General features: G+C 34.3%; 1 protein-coding gene across 4 annotated transcripts in view; it reads left to right on the top strand.

The window, feature by feature from the left end:
• The window catches only part of Ints2 (integrator complex subunit 2), a 50,244-nt gene extending 37,401 nt beyond the window's left edge, over positions 1 to 12,843 (top strand). For 3 of the 4 annotated variants that reach the window (XM_071603223.1, XM_071603224.1, XM_027950347.2), the window contains exons 19-25: positions 2,468 to 2,593; positions 5,540 to 5,738; positions 8,432 to 8,683; positions 9,029 to 9,136; positions 9,483 to 9,588; positions 10,660 to 10,836; positions 10,945 to 12,843. In XM_071603223.1, coding sequence (XP_071459324.1) covers positions 2,468 to 2,593; positions 5,540 to 5,738; positions 8,432 to 8,683; positions 9,029 to 9,136; positions 9,483 to 9,588; positions 10,660 to 10,836; positions 10,945 to 11,114 — 1,138 coding nt within the window. In that variant the 3' untranslated portion in view covers positions 11,115 to 12,843. The remainder of the gene's footprint in view (positions 1 to 2,467; positions 2,594 to 5,539; positions 5,739 to 8,431; positions 8,684 to 9,028; positions 9,137 to 9,482; positions 9,589 to 10,659; positions 10,837 to 10,944) is intronic. The other variant, XM_071603225.1, reaches the window with a different exon arrangement.
• Positions 12,844 to 14,868: the final 2,025 nt, after the last annotated feature.

The following is a 14,868-nucleotide window of genomic DNA, read 5'->3' as shown; positions in this document are numbered from 1 at the left end:
TGTTTATTTTTATGTGGTGCTAAGGATCGAACCCAGTGCCTCCCATGTGCAAGGCTAGTTCTCTGCCCCTGAGCTACAGCCCTAGCTCTCAATAATATTTTTATAATAACTATGATTTCTTAATTTTTCAATTTAGAAATTATCTGTGGATTTCCTATTATACAAGTTGAAGGTTTTAGCATTCTTATCTACTTTCTCCCCTGTGAATCCTCCTTTTCCCATTTCTCCTGACACAGGTCTATCAAAATTTTTGGTTAAGCAGGGTGCTGTTGCACATGTCTGTAATCTCAGTGGCTTGAGAGGCTGAGGCAGGAGGATTGTGAGTTCAAATCCAGCCTCAGCAAAAGTGAGGTGCTAAGCAACTCAGTGAGACCCTGTCTCTAAATAAAATACAAAATAGGGCTGGGGAAGTGGCTCAGTGGTCAAGTGCCCCTGAGTTCAATTTCTAGTACCCCCCCAATCCCCCGAAAATTTTTTTGGTTAAAGCAATATTCAGTGTGCACATTATTATGACTACATAAGTGATATTTATAGTTGAATGCGATAGCCTTGATTATATTTTTTCTTTTGGTGCTAAGGTTCAAACCAGGCCCTTGAATCTGCAAGGCAAGTGCTCTACCACTGAGCTACATTCCAACCTCCTATAATTTTTTTTCTTACACAAGTGCTCTCTCACATACCTGACACATACTCTAATACTTTACTTTTTCCCATTTGTTCAATTTTTTTTGTTGTTGTTGCTCTCAGTAACCAATAACAAATTCTTTCCCACATTTCCTTAATTAGGAAAAGAAAAAAATCTAGTTCATTTTTGCTCCCAGAAATTTGAAGGTATTATTCTACTGACTTAGAGTTTCCATTATTGCTATTTGTAATTGACATCATATCATCCTTGTGTGTGACCATTGTTTTTTCTCTCCTTGTTTTCTGGAATTTCATAATGAAATATTTAAAAAAAATTTTTTTCCAGTTGTCAATGCACCTTTATTTTATTTGTTTATATGTGGTGCTGAGAATAGGATCCAGTGCCTCCCACACACTAGGCAAGCGCTCTACCATTGAGCCACAACCCCAGCCCCATAATGATGTATTTTGATGGTTATTATTTCTCATTCATAGTGCTAGGCACTTTGTGGGCCTTTGTAGTATTGAGGAGCAATGCTTTCATTTTTAGGACGTTTTCTTTGTTGAGTAACTTCCCCTGTTTCCTGAAATTCTTTTTTGTAATTTGCATTTTAAACCTTTAGACTTAATCACTGGTTTTCTGCCCCCCCCCCCCCCCTTATTTATTTTTGCTTTTTGATTATATTTTCTCATTTCTTTGAACTTTTAAATTTCTTTTATATTCTTCACATCTAAGAGCTCTTATCTGCATTTTTTTTTCCTACTAATAGGGATTGAACCCAGAACCTGTGCCTGCTAGGCAAGTGTGTTAATAACTGAGATACATCCCCAGCTCTTTCTAAAAGAATTTTACTTTGAGACACAGTCATGCTAAGTTGCCCAGGCTGATCTTAAGCTTGTGATCCCCTACTTTAGCCTCCTGAGTAGCTGGGATTATAGGTGACCTGTTCCTGGCCTTTGCCTGTACTTTTTAAAATGCCTTTTTCCTGTTTTATATATGATATTTAAAAAAAAATAATTACAAATTAAAAAAAAATTTCTTTCCACATTTTGAAGTATTGTATTCTTTCAGGATATCAATAAAGCTTAATATTTTTTTTTGTTTTGATTTCTACATTTTCTATTTCTTTTGAGATTTTTTTTTCCTGTTTGTGTATTTTAATATTTTTCAAAGTAAACATTTTTGTATATGTGTGATAATCCTTGCCTATCCTCTCATTTTTAAAAATGGAACGTTTTGTGTGTGAGGTGGGAGTAGAGGACTCCTAGGCTTCACTATAAGAGATCAGATACCTTCATTTTGGCATATTCCTTAGTAATTCTTAGGTACAGTCTAGTAACCACTTATAAATCTATTAATGTCTAATCTCAAAATGGTATCTCACATTGAGGCTTCATGAAAATAAATTTGAAATGATGACATATTTATGGGGCCAGATACAGTTTCAAAGTGTTTTGGTAGGTATTATTTCATTTATGATTATTATCTTATTCTTTTTCACATGAGGAAACAGTTCAGAGAAGCTCAGTGACTTACAGAGTCATATATACCAAGAATGGTAGAATGGGGGTCTTAGTTTTACTTCAAGTTTTTATTCTGGATGTCTTGATTATTCCATTACAACAGTGAAGAGCTTTTCAGACTACTTTGTGTTTACTGTTTTATATCTTCATTTGTTTTAAAGATATAATAATAGGCTTATGTGTATAGTTTTTAATTTTTCAAAGCTTACATACCTAGTTTTTTCCCCCCTGAAAATAACTTTCTAAGAAGGAAGACTAGATGTCTATAAATTTTAGTTATAATATAGCTGTTTTGAACATGTGATTCTTTTCTTATCAGGCTATGGGTAATGACAGTTAATGCACTTCAGCCTTCCATAAAGTTTGTACGACAACAAAAGTATACTCAGAATGACCTGATGATAGATCCTCTCATTGTCCTAAGGTGTGATCAAAGGGTTCACAGGTATGTGTCATTTGAGTTTCAGTTTTGTTATAGAAATAGAAGAAATTTAGTTTAAATGATTATCTTAATATTCTTGCAGATAACTAAGCACTATGAACTGTGATTTCTTGTCTTTTTTTAATATTATTTATATTCATGAACCGTATGTTCAGTGTAATATTTAATATGAAGTTAATAAAACATAGCTTTAAAGAAATGTTGTTCTTGGTTTTGTTAACCATCAGTAGTGTCTTTTCTCTCTCTCATTATCAAGATCAGTGAAAAATAACAGTTTTAGCTAGCATGTTGGAGAAGGCTTTTAAAAACCTGGTTCATTATGAACCATTACTTGCCTTAAAACTGACCTTTTTGTCATCCTCAGTTGTGATGTTAGCTACATTGATTCCATATTTGCCTCTAATTCCTTGCCTACTACTTTGATGTGGCTTCATTTCAAAAGGTAGAATTTAATTAAATCACTAATATTTGAATTTGGAGTTGTTGTGATAAGTAATATCCAAGGAATATAAGTTGAGTACATATAAGATATATAAGTCTTTTAAATGATTATGATCTTCATTGGGAAAGCACACAGTTACATGAAAAGTTGAATGATGTGATCATATGTGGATGAATGGTTTGGTAAGTGAATATTATGCAAAGCTCAGGAAGGATGTTGAAGAGATTGTACCTAGTAGTATTTTAAAGAGGACTGTGAGTTTAGATGAGCTAATAATGTAATGGTGGAGGCTAGGGAGTCAAGGGAGGTTGAGAAGAATAGTATGAGCAAAGATATAGAAGCAAGAATGAAAAATGCTTGGAGCAGAGGCTTAATTTTTGAGAAGAGCATACTTTACAGTTGGAAGTTAAGCAACATCCCCGGCTCTGCTTTGTATTTTATTTAGAGACAGGGTCTCACCGAGTTGCTTAGCACCTCAGTTTTGCTGAGGCTGGCTTTGAACCCATGATCCTCCTGCCTCAGCCTCCTGAGCCACTGGGAGTACAGGCATGTGTCACTGTGCCTGGCTTTAATTTTTTTTCATCTTTTAAAATTTTATTTTATTTTTACCAAGTGGTCCTTCTTATGGTTTTAAAAGAAATTGCACATATAGCTGGATGTGGTGGTACACAACCATGATCCCAGGGACTTGGCAGGCTCAGGCAGAAGGGTTGCAAGTTTGAGGCCAGCCTTAGCAACTTAGCAAGGTCCTTTGCGACTTGATGAGACTCCATCTCAAAATAAAAAACAAAAAGTGTAGGGAGGTGACTAAGTGGTTAAGCACCCCTGGGTTCAATCCCCAGTACCAGAAAACACAAAATAAAAATGAAATTGCACATATAACATATACATATATAAAAATTACAACACTCAGGATTTGCTTTGAATTAATCCAATGTTAGTGGTTGGAAAGTGGATTGGGGTATTTCTGAAATAGGACTAACTATGTGTAGATAACAGTTCAGGCTGGGTGATGAGTTCTTAGGGGTTCGTTGTAGTATTCCATCTTCCTTGTGTAGTATAAAATTTTTCATAGTGTATATATTAATAGGTAAACACTTTGTAACATATAAAATGATTAACCAAAGAAAAGATGTATGGTAAGAAGTCTTGCTCTTATATTTGTTATTCCCACATTGGTAAAACCAAATTCCTCATTGGCCATTTGGACTAATCCTGGTTTTATTATAGTGGTGTATATGTAGCATTATTTTTCTGTGTACTTATACATTTGTAAATATTATTATTTTTTGCTTTGGATGTGTTTTAGTCAGCTTTTTCACTGCTGTGACTAAAAGACCTGACAAGAACAATTTTAGGGGAGGAAAGGTTTATTTAGAGGCTCACAGTTTCACAGGTTTCAGTCCATAGACAGCTGACTCCATTCCTTGAGGCTTGAAGTAAGTCAGAACATCATGGTGGAAGAATGTGGCAGAGGGAAGCAGCTCACATGATGATCAGATAGCAGAGAGAGAGACTGTACTCCTGGGAAACAAAATATATATCCCAAAGGCCCACCTCCACTAACCCACCTCCTCCAGCTACCCTACCTGCCTTCAGTCATACTTAGTTAATCCCACCAGAGAATTGATTCACTAATTGATTGGGTTAAGGCTCTCATAACTGAAACATTTCTCCTCTAAACCTTCTTGCATTGCCTCAAACATGAGAAACACTTATTCTTTTTTGCATTGAGAAATAAAATTTCTATTTTTTTCTAAGGAATTGGCATTTAAAATTCAAGAGATTATTTCTCTCTCTCTTTTTTAAATTTATTTTTCATTTTTATTTTTACCTCACTTAAGTTTAATCTGTAACAATCTTCAAGGAATGAATAATTGTGTACCTATTTTATAGATGAGGAGACTGAAGCTTAGGAAATATCTTCCCCAGGTTAGTGGATGAACCACTCTTGGAATAAAAAGTTGTCTTGCTGTCTTGTTTTGTCAAAGACAAGTAAAAAGAAAAATCTAGTCTCCATCTTATCAATAACGGATATGCCTTTTTGAGGACAGCTGCTTTGCAGGCTTGTATCTAAAAAACCTATTGGTAGTGGCATTTTCGGCAAAACAGGAATATCTTCAGTAGCACTTGCGCTGCATTTTATTGTAGCTGATAAGTTGAAAGAGAATACTATTTATATTACCTTCAAATACGAAAGATATTATTAAACGAAAGATTCATTAAACTTTTTTAAAAAAATTTTTTCTTAAGTTGTTGACAGATCTTTATTTTATTTATTTATATGTGGTACTGAGAATCGAACCCAGTGCCTCACACATGCCAGGGAAGTGTGCTACTGCTGAGCCCCAGCCCCGATTCATTAAACTTTTGATAACAAATACTTCAGTGGGAAAAGTTACTACTCTGCTGTTCAAGTTTTTCTAATTATTTAAACTGAATTCATCATGTTGTTACTAATTTATATTCTTTCTGATACATTTTTCTTCTCCTTTTTCTGTGTTTAGATGCCCCCCACTAATGGATATTACTCTACACATGTTGAATGGATATCTTCTTGCATCTAAAGCTTACCTTAGTGCTCACCTGAAGGAAACAGCAGAGCAAGATAGGCCTTCCCAGAATAATACAATAGGTTTAGTTGGACAAACTGATGCCCCAGAAGTTACCAGAGAAGAGCTGAAAAATGCATTACTGGCTGCTCAGGTAAATTTTACTAACATAAAATTTTGGTCCAAAGGGCAAGGGCTTCCTTTCTAAATCAGTGAAATAGATAACATATTGTGTCCTCTGTGTATATCAGTGACATATTGTGCCGTGCATTCCTTTTTTTTTTCTTTCTTTTAACCTTTGTATTTTATTTGTTTTAATTAGTTGCACATGACAGTACAATGATCTTGACATATCATACATTTGAATCAAATGGGGTATAATTTCTCAATATTCTGAGTGTACAGGTTGCAGAATCATATTGGTCATACAGTCATGTATATACATACAGCAATACTAGTGTCTATTTTATTCTGCTGTTTCTTTTGTTACAGAATCTATTATAATGATGTGACCTTTGTTTTTGTATATTGGATGGACTGAAACCAGGAATAGATAAGATTTATATTTTAACAAAATATAAGGCTTTAACAGTTCAGTGGTTTATAGTTATCTCTTGAACTCATTCAACAAATGTTTATTGGAAATTTGTGTGCCAGAGACTGGGGATACCTTGGTGAAGAAGACAAAATCTTTGGTTATTTATTTCTTAAGAGCAAATGTTAGAAAAAGAAATTAAATATTAGAAAGCGTAAACAGAAAAATGAGTACATATATAGTAAAATGTTAGGCAGTGATAAATATTATGACAGTATATGTAATTCATGTTTTTATTAGAAAAGTTTTATAACAATGTATAATTTCCCTGAAACTCTTAAGTAGTATTTTGTTTTGGTACTAGGGATTGAACCCAGGGGTCCTTTATCATGGAGCCACATTCCTGGACCTTTTTATTTTTTATATTGAGATAGGGTCTCTATAAGTTGCTGAGACTGGCCTTGAACTTGCAGTCCTACTACTTCAGCCTCCTGAGTCATTGAGATTACAAGTGTGCACCACCACACCCAGCTTAAGTTGTCATTTTTGAATAATGCAATTTGAGGTCATCAAATTAGACATGCCTTTTAGTTTGAAATATATATTCTGAAACTTGCTCATTGGCAATAAGGGGAATTAGGAGTAATGATATGGGTGCACAATCCCTAGTGTGTGATATTGAAATAAAGTCTTTTTCTCACTTAATATATGACTATTGGTATGTTTTACTGTAGAAATATTAATATGTTTGCTTACAAGGTGATGCCCCACTTTCTTTTTTGGATATCCACACAACAGTACATTAAAAAATTTCTAAAATAAATCTTTCCCTAAAAGTGAGGATAAGAGATTAAGGATTATAATAATTAATGTCTATATAAAACTTATTATTTTTTAATTTTTTAGTTGTAGTTGGACACAATACCTTCATTTTATTTATTTATTTTTATGTGGTGCTGAGGATCCAACCCAGGACCTCGCACGTGCTAGGCGAGCGCTCTACCACTGAACCACAACCCCAGCCCCTATATAAAACTTAGGTTGTGTTAGTCTAAGTTATTTACACATATTATCACTTAACTTTTACAACCAACCTATGAGGTATGAAGTATTATTTTCATTTTCGCAGATGAGGAAAATGAGGCTCAGGTTAAGTGCTTTACTCAAGATAATGCATTTGGTAAATGGCAGAGTTAGGGTTCGTGTGTAGGCACTCTGGCTCCACAGACTGGAAACAAAATCAAAACTAAACAGAATATCAGAAACTAAAAATCCCTCAGCCACAGCACAGACTGTAAAGTGAGACTAACCTTATTTTATAATCATCAGGTTTTTAAACACTTAGCTCAGGTTTTCTTCTATCTCAGGCAGTGGCTGATTTCAGAGATGCACGTCATATGTATTTTTCTCTCTTTTCTAAAATTCCTTCATCTAGATGAAGGTGATTATAGCTGTCCTTCATATGTAGTGGCCTCAAGTAGATCACCCCTCAAGCTGTTGTTCTATGAAATGACATTCAAGCTTGTAGGCTGAGGGCTGGGATTGTGGCTCAGTGGTAGAGTGCTCGCCTACCATACATGAGCCCCTGGGTTCGAACCTCAGCACCACATAAATGTAAAATAAAGATATTGTATCCACCTAAAACTAAAAAATAAATATTTTTTTTTTTTTAAAAAAGCTTATAGGCTGAGCCACAGTGAGCTGTGTAGGTAGATGGGATTATGAGGTATAATCTCTTGCAAAACTAGGGCCACTAAAGACCCTGTCTTCAAGTTGAAATGGAAAAGAGATATGGGAAGTGACTTACGCATTAATTATTATTATTACTATTATTATTAATTTCAGAGAAATTAATTAATTGATAGCCACACGAGAAAAAGAGGGCAATATAATTCAGATCCTGGGAAAAGTAGGAGATAAAGAAGAAGAAAGGGATATTTTGATAGAAGTTATTTTGGGCTAGGGCCAGTTTTGGATGTCAGTAAATCAGAGTACCCCTCTAGTCCAAGTTCTTAAACTGGAGTCTATGGATCTGCCTTAGAAATATATGACCCCTGAGACTATGCATTGTGTTTGTTTATATATGTTATGGGAAGAAAGTATATAGTTTTATTTTGATTCTTAAGGGGTTCATGACCCTAAAGAAGTGCTCCATAAATCGCTCACTTCTGTTCTAAAATGTGCAGTTTGTGTGTATTTTAAGAAACTACTTGTTTTGTAATTTCTGTTCATGTGAAAAGAAAAAACAGATAGGGTTTTGAAACCACCATTTCAAAAACTTCTTACCTTCATTCTGTTTCATTTGCTTGTAGGATAGTGCAGCTGTCCAGATTCTCTTAGAGATTTGTTTACCTACTGAAGAGGAAAAAGCAAAAGGTGTCAATCCAGACGGTTTGCTAAGGAATGTTCAAAGTGTCATTACCACCAGCACGCCAAATAAGGAAATGGAGGAAGGAGAAGACAATTTGCTCTGTAACCTCCGGGAAGTTCAGTGCCTTATCTGTTGTCTGTTGCACCAAATGTACATTGCAGATCCCAACATTGCTAAACTTGTTCATTTTCAGGTGTGTTTTCAAAGAGTTCCTGTGTGGTTGAACTTTATATATATTGGGTGTTTTTAATACTAACTTAATAGAGGTCAGTTAGAAATTAGAGTAATATAAATGATCATAGTCCTTCACAATATAGAGAAAAATTCAAATTTTTATGATTTTTTTCAACCTAATAAAGTATTCAAATAATTTATCTCTATTCTTGTTCATCAGAAAATTTTAATGCCAGGATACATGTAGGGCACTGTAGCCTTCTGAACATCTTTTGCAGAAAAGAAGTAAACCCTTCATTTATGTTTTTATCTAATTTATTTGACATAGTTATTTTTAACTTTTTCCCCTTTCTTGTTGAGATAGGGTTATCCATGTGAACTTTTGCCTCTGACAGTCGCAGGTATTCCATCTATGCACATCTGTCTGGATTTTATACCTGAGCTTATTGCACAGCCAGAACTTGAAAAACAGGTAATAAACATTTTTGAGCTTTAAGAAAATTTTGATTTAACTCTGGAATGTTCCTAATTATATAAAAACATTTTATAATTTTTAATACTTAAAATTTTTTCTTGAGAAATATGTAACATTTTCGTTGGTGTTGTTAGTACATGCCTGTAATCCCAGCATCTTGGGATGCAGGAAGATCACAAGTTCCAAGTCAGCCTCAGCAACTTTATGAGGTCCTAAGCAATTTAGTGAGACTCTAATCAAACTAAAAATGAAAAGGGCTAGGGATGTGGCTCAGTGGTTAAGTGCCCCTGGGTCCAAAAAAAAAAAAAAGAGAAATATGTAACACTTGGATTTTATATTACAGATATTTGCTATCCAGTTGCTTTCCCACTTGTGTATCCAGTATGCATTACCAAAATCACTTAGTGTGGCGCGCTTAGCTGTAAATGTCATGGGAACTTTGCTGACAGGTTTGTAGACAGTCAACATCAATAACAAAAATTTCTAACATACATTAGTACATGTATTTTCTGAATTTAATGACTTGTTTTTTTGTGTGTTAATGTGAAACAGTATGATGGAATATATTTCATTATTGGTTTAATTACACCATCTTTGTTTTATTCTTCTTTTCAAAAATTTTCTATTTAGAAATGTGATTTATTATATAGAAGAGATGAATAGGTAGGCAAATTGTATCTTTTATTTTGTGAATGAGTAAGAATACAGACTTACAGTAGACTAAATTTTCCAAATCTTGTAAATGGAAGTCAAATTTAGTTTGTGAATATAATTATGTCAGTAGAAAACAAGCTGTGATTTATTACACATGCTCTTTATTTGCTTTCTTAAGTTTTAAAACATATCCTAACATTTTTACCACTTTCGGGTTTGTAGAGTAAAATAGTATGAAAATAAACTACTTTAAAATATGTGGACTGGGCTGTGCTTAGCATGTGTGAGGCACTGGGTTCAATCCTCAGTACCAAATAAAAATAAATAAAAGTATGTGTTCGTCTACAACTAAAAAAAATTTTCAACACATATATATGAACAATAATTCAATCCTTTAAAGTTATTTAATTAATTAAATTTAGTTAATTTAGTATTCTTTCTCTGTGTTCCCCAGGCTACTCTGTTCATTTTTCTTTTCATTTTATTTGCCTCATAATTATTTGTAATGGTTCAGAGTTTATATTACCTGAATTTAATCCCAGTTTCACCACTAAATGGCTGTGTGACTTGGAACAAGTTTTTTTTTTTTTTTTTTTTTAACTAAGGTTTATTTAAATTTTCTCATGTAAAATGGATGTCATAATAGTACTTTCCTCATTCATAAAATTGTGAAAATTAAAAGCAGGCAGTGCACTTATCATAGTGCTTGGGCACAATAAATATTTATATCTTGGATGTTTGACTAGATTGTGAGCTCTAACAGTATCTCTAGTATAGAATAGGGGCCTTAGTTTGTTGTATAAGCTGTGTATGTAGAATTTATATTTGAAAAGTAAAAAAAATTCTATTTGATTTCTTTCCAACAGTTTTAACACAGGCTAAACGGTATGCTTTTTTCATGCCAACTCTTCCAAGTTTAGTGTCTTTTTGTCGAGCATTTCCTCCACTGTATGAGGATATTATGTCTTTGCTGATTCAAATAGGACAAGTTTGTGCCTCTGATGTTGCCACTCAGACAAGAGACATTGACCCAATCATTACACGTAAGTGATAACTCACGCTCAGAAGTCATCTAAGTATTTTAAATGAGAAGGCAGATTACTTTCCAGATTTCTTGGCTTAATTTGTTTTTCTTTCTTTATGCGTTTTAGGTCTTCAACAAATAAAGGAGAAACCAAGTGGATGGTCTCGAATCTGTAAAGATCCATCTTACAAAAATGGATCCAGGGACACCGGAAGCATGGATCCTGATGTACAGCTCTGTCATTGTATTGAGAGTACAATAATTGAAATAATAAACATGAGTGTTAGTGGAATTTAAAAAAAAATTTTGAAACAAAAAACGAAGCTGTTCACTGCATATATCCATCATGAATCTGCATCTTATAGCAGCTCTAAACTGAGTGGGAGCAGTAATGTCTTGGAATTGCTGAATTGATTCAGTTCAACATGAATACAATTTAGAACTCTCTGAGAATTATGCTTGCTTGTGTTTGATTGGCACGTCTTTGGATCTACTTTGCTGGTATGTTTATGTTGTAGCTGAGCTTTTTTACCATTGGGAACACATTTAAGAAACTCATTACTGGAATGGGAATTTGGCCTTGTACTTAGCTTTTGAAGCAAAGAAAGACTGCCATGCCTTTAATTTAATGTTTCTCATAAAAATGAGTGTGTGGGTAGCCCTAGTGTTTTACCCGTGGGCTTGTAACAGAGTATGACAAAGATCAAAGGATGGGAGGGTGAAAAAGGGATTAAGCAAAGGGAGAATTCAGGAAAAATTAGGAGTTAAATATCCAAATAGAAATCCCAAGACTTGTAATACAAGTAATAGTAATGCAGGTTGATATTCTAGTTCTCAAGAAACAGTATTAAGGCTTTAAACAAAAGGCAAGTAGCTTCTGTAAGTGATTTCCATAGAATTACAGGTGATGATTTAAAGATTTCAAATATTTGCTTTAATTTTTACTAATGTATGAAGCCATATGTTTGAAGAGATACTTGAATAATTTGGAATTTGAAGATACTAGTTTAAAAGTGTTTATAGAAACATCTCTGTGCGGAGAGGAACCTGAAAGGAAGTCTCATTTATTTTATTTTTTACATTTATTTTTATAATGCTTTATTAACTTATCTAATTCTCAGAGATGGGAATATATATCAAATTAAAAGAAACTTAGAGCAATAAACCCCACTGGATTAAAGAGCTCTTGGTTTATCATCAGGATTATGATTCACATTTTCCTTTGAGAAGATCTTTGAGAAAATATTATACAGTGTTTAAACCTCAGGAAAAATTAAAATGTGGCAAATACTGTCTTGCTGAAGGATTTTGCAGCTCTCTGTTAGTAACTCCCATTGATTAGGTAGGTGCATTAAGAAAACCATAATCTACATTTTTCTTTAAAAAAAAAAAAAATTAAGTGTCCATTGTAGAAGGTACTTCTCTTTGCTCTCTGGGATATACCTCAATTGTCCCCCACCCCAACCCACCCTGCCCCGGCTTGAAACAAGCCTTTTCGCTGGTAAAAGAAGTTAAGCAAGCTAATAAAGTGTTTTTTAAGGAAAGAAATTTAACTTCAAACCTTTTCACTAGCAAATAGTCACATCTCATTTTCTTTCTTTGTAAAATGGGGTTACTACTGGCCCTACCTCATAATGATATTCTATAAAAACTAGTTTGTAGCTGTTTCCAATCATGGAGTGTATAGTATCATGCGTGATAGAATATTTGTAACTTTTTATTAGATGCTTAATGTAATTAAGTAATTTTGATGTGAAGAATAAAAGAGTATGATGAAAAAATACCACAAGAATTTTCATATTTTTAAACAAGGCAGTTTTGTAGTCTCATAAGATTAAATACAGCTGCTCCTGTTTTATTTTTAAACTGAGGCCTTGGAATATTTTGTGTGAATAGGTACCTCTTAGGACTTCAGAAAAGGTTGAAGTATGTTTTCTAACTAAATGCAGTGCACATTTTCTGGATTGATTTTTCAAAAGATTGGTCAAAACCTGCTGTGTTAAAATAATAACATGCTGTTTTTCATCAGCTTTGTTGATGATGATGTAAATAAATGTGTAAATATATTAGTAAATGTTAATATTCATGTATTTTAAGTTAAGGTTATAAAATTTGTCACAATGATTTTTTTTATTCAAGTGAAAACAGATGTGTGCAGCTATTTTGGATATTGATTTATAAACATTCATATTCTTTATCAAATGAACTTAGTTTTTGGTGTTTCATTCCATAATAGTTGTAACCCTGAAAGGAACAGCTGAAGGTATTGAAGTCCAGGATTGCCTGGTTCCAGAAGTTAGGTATATCACTTTCTGTTATGCCCCACACATTAAATGGCAATAAGAGGTTAGAGTTAATTGAAAGCCTTTGGAATTTAAGTCAGGAATATGATAGTTAACCCTGGAGCAGTTACTTCAATTATTTGATCTTTTAAAAAATGGTAAGAGGAAAATAACAATCTGCAGTTTCTTTTAAGGATTTTTTTAAGATAAATTATTCTTCATCCCTTTGTAATAGTAAATTACTCCTTTGTGTTTATCCATATGTATTTTCACATTACTAAATTCTTAACATTCAACATGGAGTCTGATTTTTTCACTTTATAAGATATTTTTTCTTGCAAGTAGTTTAATTTTTAAAATAATTTTATTGGCTTCATAATTTATTTAATTGATATAACTATCTCCTAGAATGGGAAATCTAATTTTTTTTTGGCAGTATTACAAATAGGTAAGTAGTGTTACGAATTGAGGTATTACCACCTTTTTTTCTTTTACATTATGTCTTTGGGACACATTTCTGGGTCTGAGATTACTAGGTCAACGGGCATAATTTATTTATATGACAAGTTTTATTATTTTGAGGATATGCACAACTGAACTGTGAATGCCTTCTGCTCCCTACTCCCAGCAAACCTCCCTCCCCAAACTAGTCATATGAATTTAAGAAACCCTCTCAGATTTTTGCCTTTTTTGGGATAATAGTATTTGAGTCAAGTGTAGGTTACACAGATTTTTTTCCCCCAGTACTGGGAGTCGAACCCAGGGGTGCTCTACCACTGAGTTATGCCTCCAGACTTTTGAGACAGGAAACTTTGAGATCCTCCTACCTCAATCTTTTGAGTAGCTGGGGTTACAGGTAAGCACCCTGTTGGTCATACAGAATTTAAACAACAATAAATAAATTTGGCGAGATCAACCCTAACCCCCTACCTCGACGAAACTGAATTGTACATGGCAAAGAAGAATACACTGGTTTTAGGAAGCATAGAAAGCAAGTAAGCGTTAAAGTAAGTAGAAATGATCTATCTGTTGCTGGAGATTTTGGAGAGCATTATCTCTGGCAGATTCTATCATCCGGGAAAGCCTTGATTTTTAAACTGCCAATTGTCAGAATCTTTTCGCCTAGTTTGGTTCTGTAGTCTAGCAATTCCGTTTTTTTTTTCTTTTTTTTTTATACTATGGCTCCTGTAAAGTTGGGAGATTCAAATTGAGCGGCACCAGAGAATAGCTTGGCAAGGCTTAGAAAGATGTATCCTTTCTTTGGTTTACGAACCTTCAAAATGAGCGTTAGTTTCCAGGGAATTGGCTGCTCGGCTAACCCCTATCAATTTGAAAAGATGAGCCGAGAAGGCAATTTTTCTTTAAAGAAGCCCCTGGGGTTTACTCCAGTCCACTCTTCCCTCTACGGTGGCTGCTTTCTGGCGCCTCCAAGTACATTGGGTCGGTTCTTATTTTGGAGGTTTCCATTGGGTGCTAGAGTTTTCGCCCCCTAACCTCTCGCTGGGATTGGCTATTTGCTTTCCGGTCTTGGCGGGTGATTGGTTGTGTGAGCTCTCTCGGCGATTGGGTGTTGGGAGTCAAGGGGGTGGGAAGCGGGAACTCATTCGGAGTTGTGCCGAGAGGAATGAGAGCTGGAGCCGGGAAAAGGTAAAGCGGCTGGAACTCGCGACACACCAGGGAGTAATAGTCTGCGAGGAAAAGAGAGAATTAAGGCTTGCGCCATTTTTTCTCTGCTAGGAGGTCTGCATTATTTGCTCTCAAAGATGTTA

The sequence above is a fragment of the Marmota flaviventris genome, chromosome 17, assembly GCF_047511675.1.
Source record: "Marmota flaviventris isolate mMarFla1 chromosome 17, mMarFla1.hap1, whole genome shotgun sequence".
Lineage (NCBI taxonomy): Eukaryota > Metazoa > Chordata > Mammalia > Rodentia > Sciuridae > Marmota > Marmota flaviventris.
The sequence above is the reverse complement of the archived record's forward strand: the minus strand, read 5'-3'. Positions and strand labels throughout refer to the sequence as shown.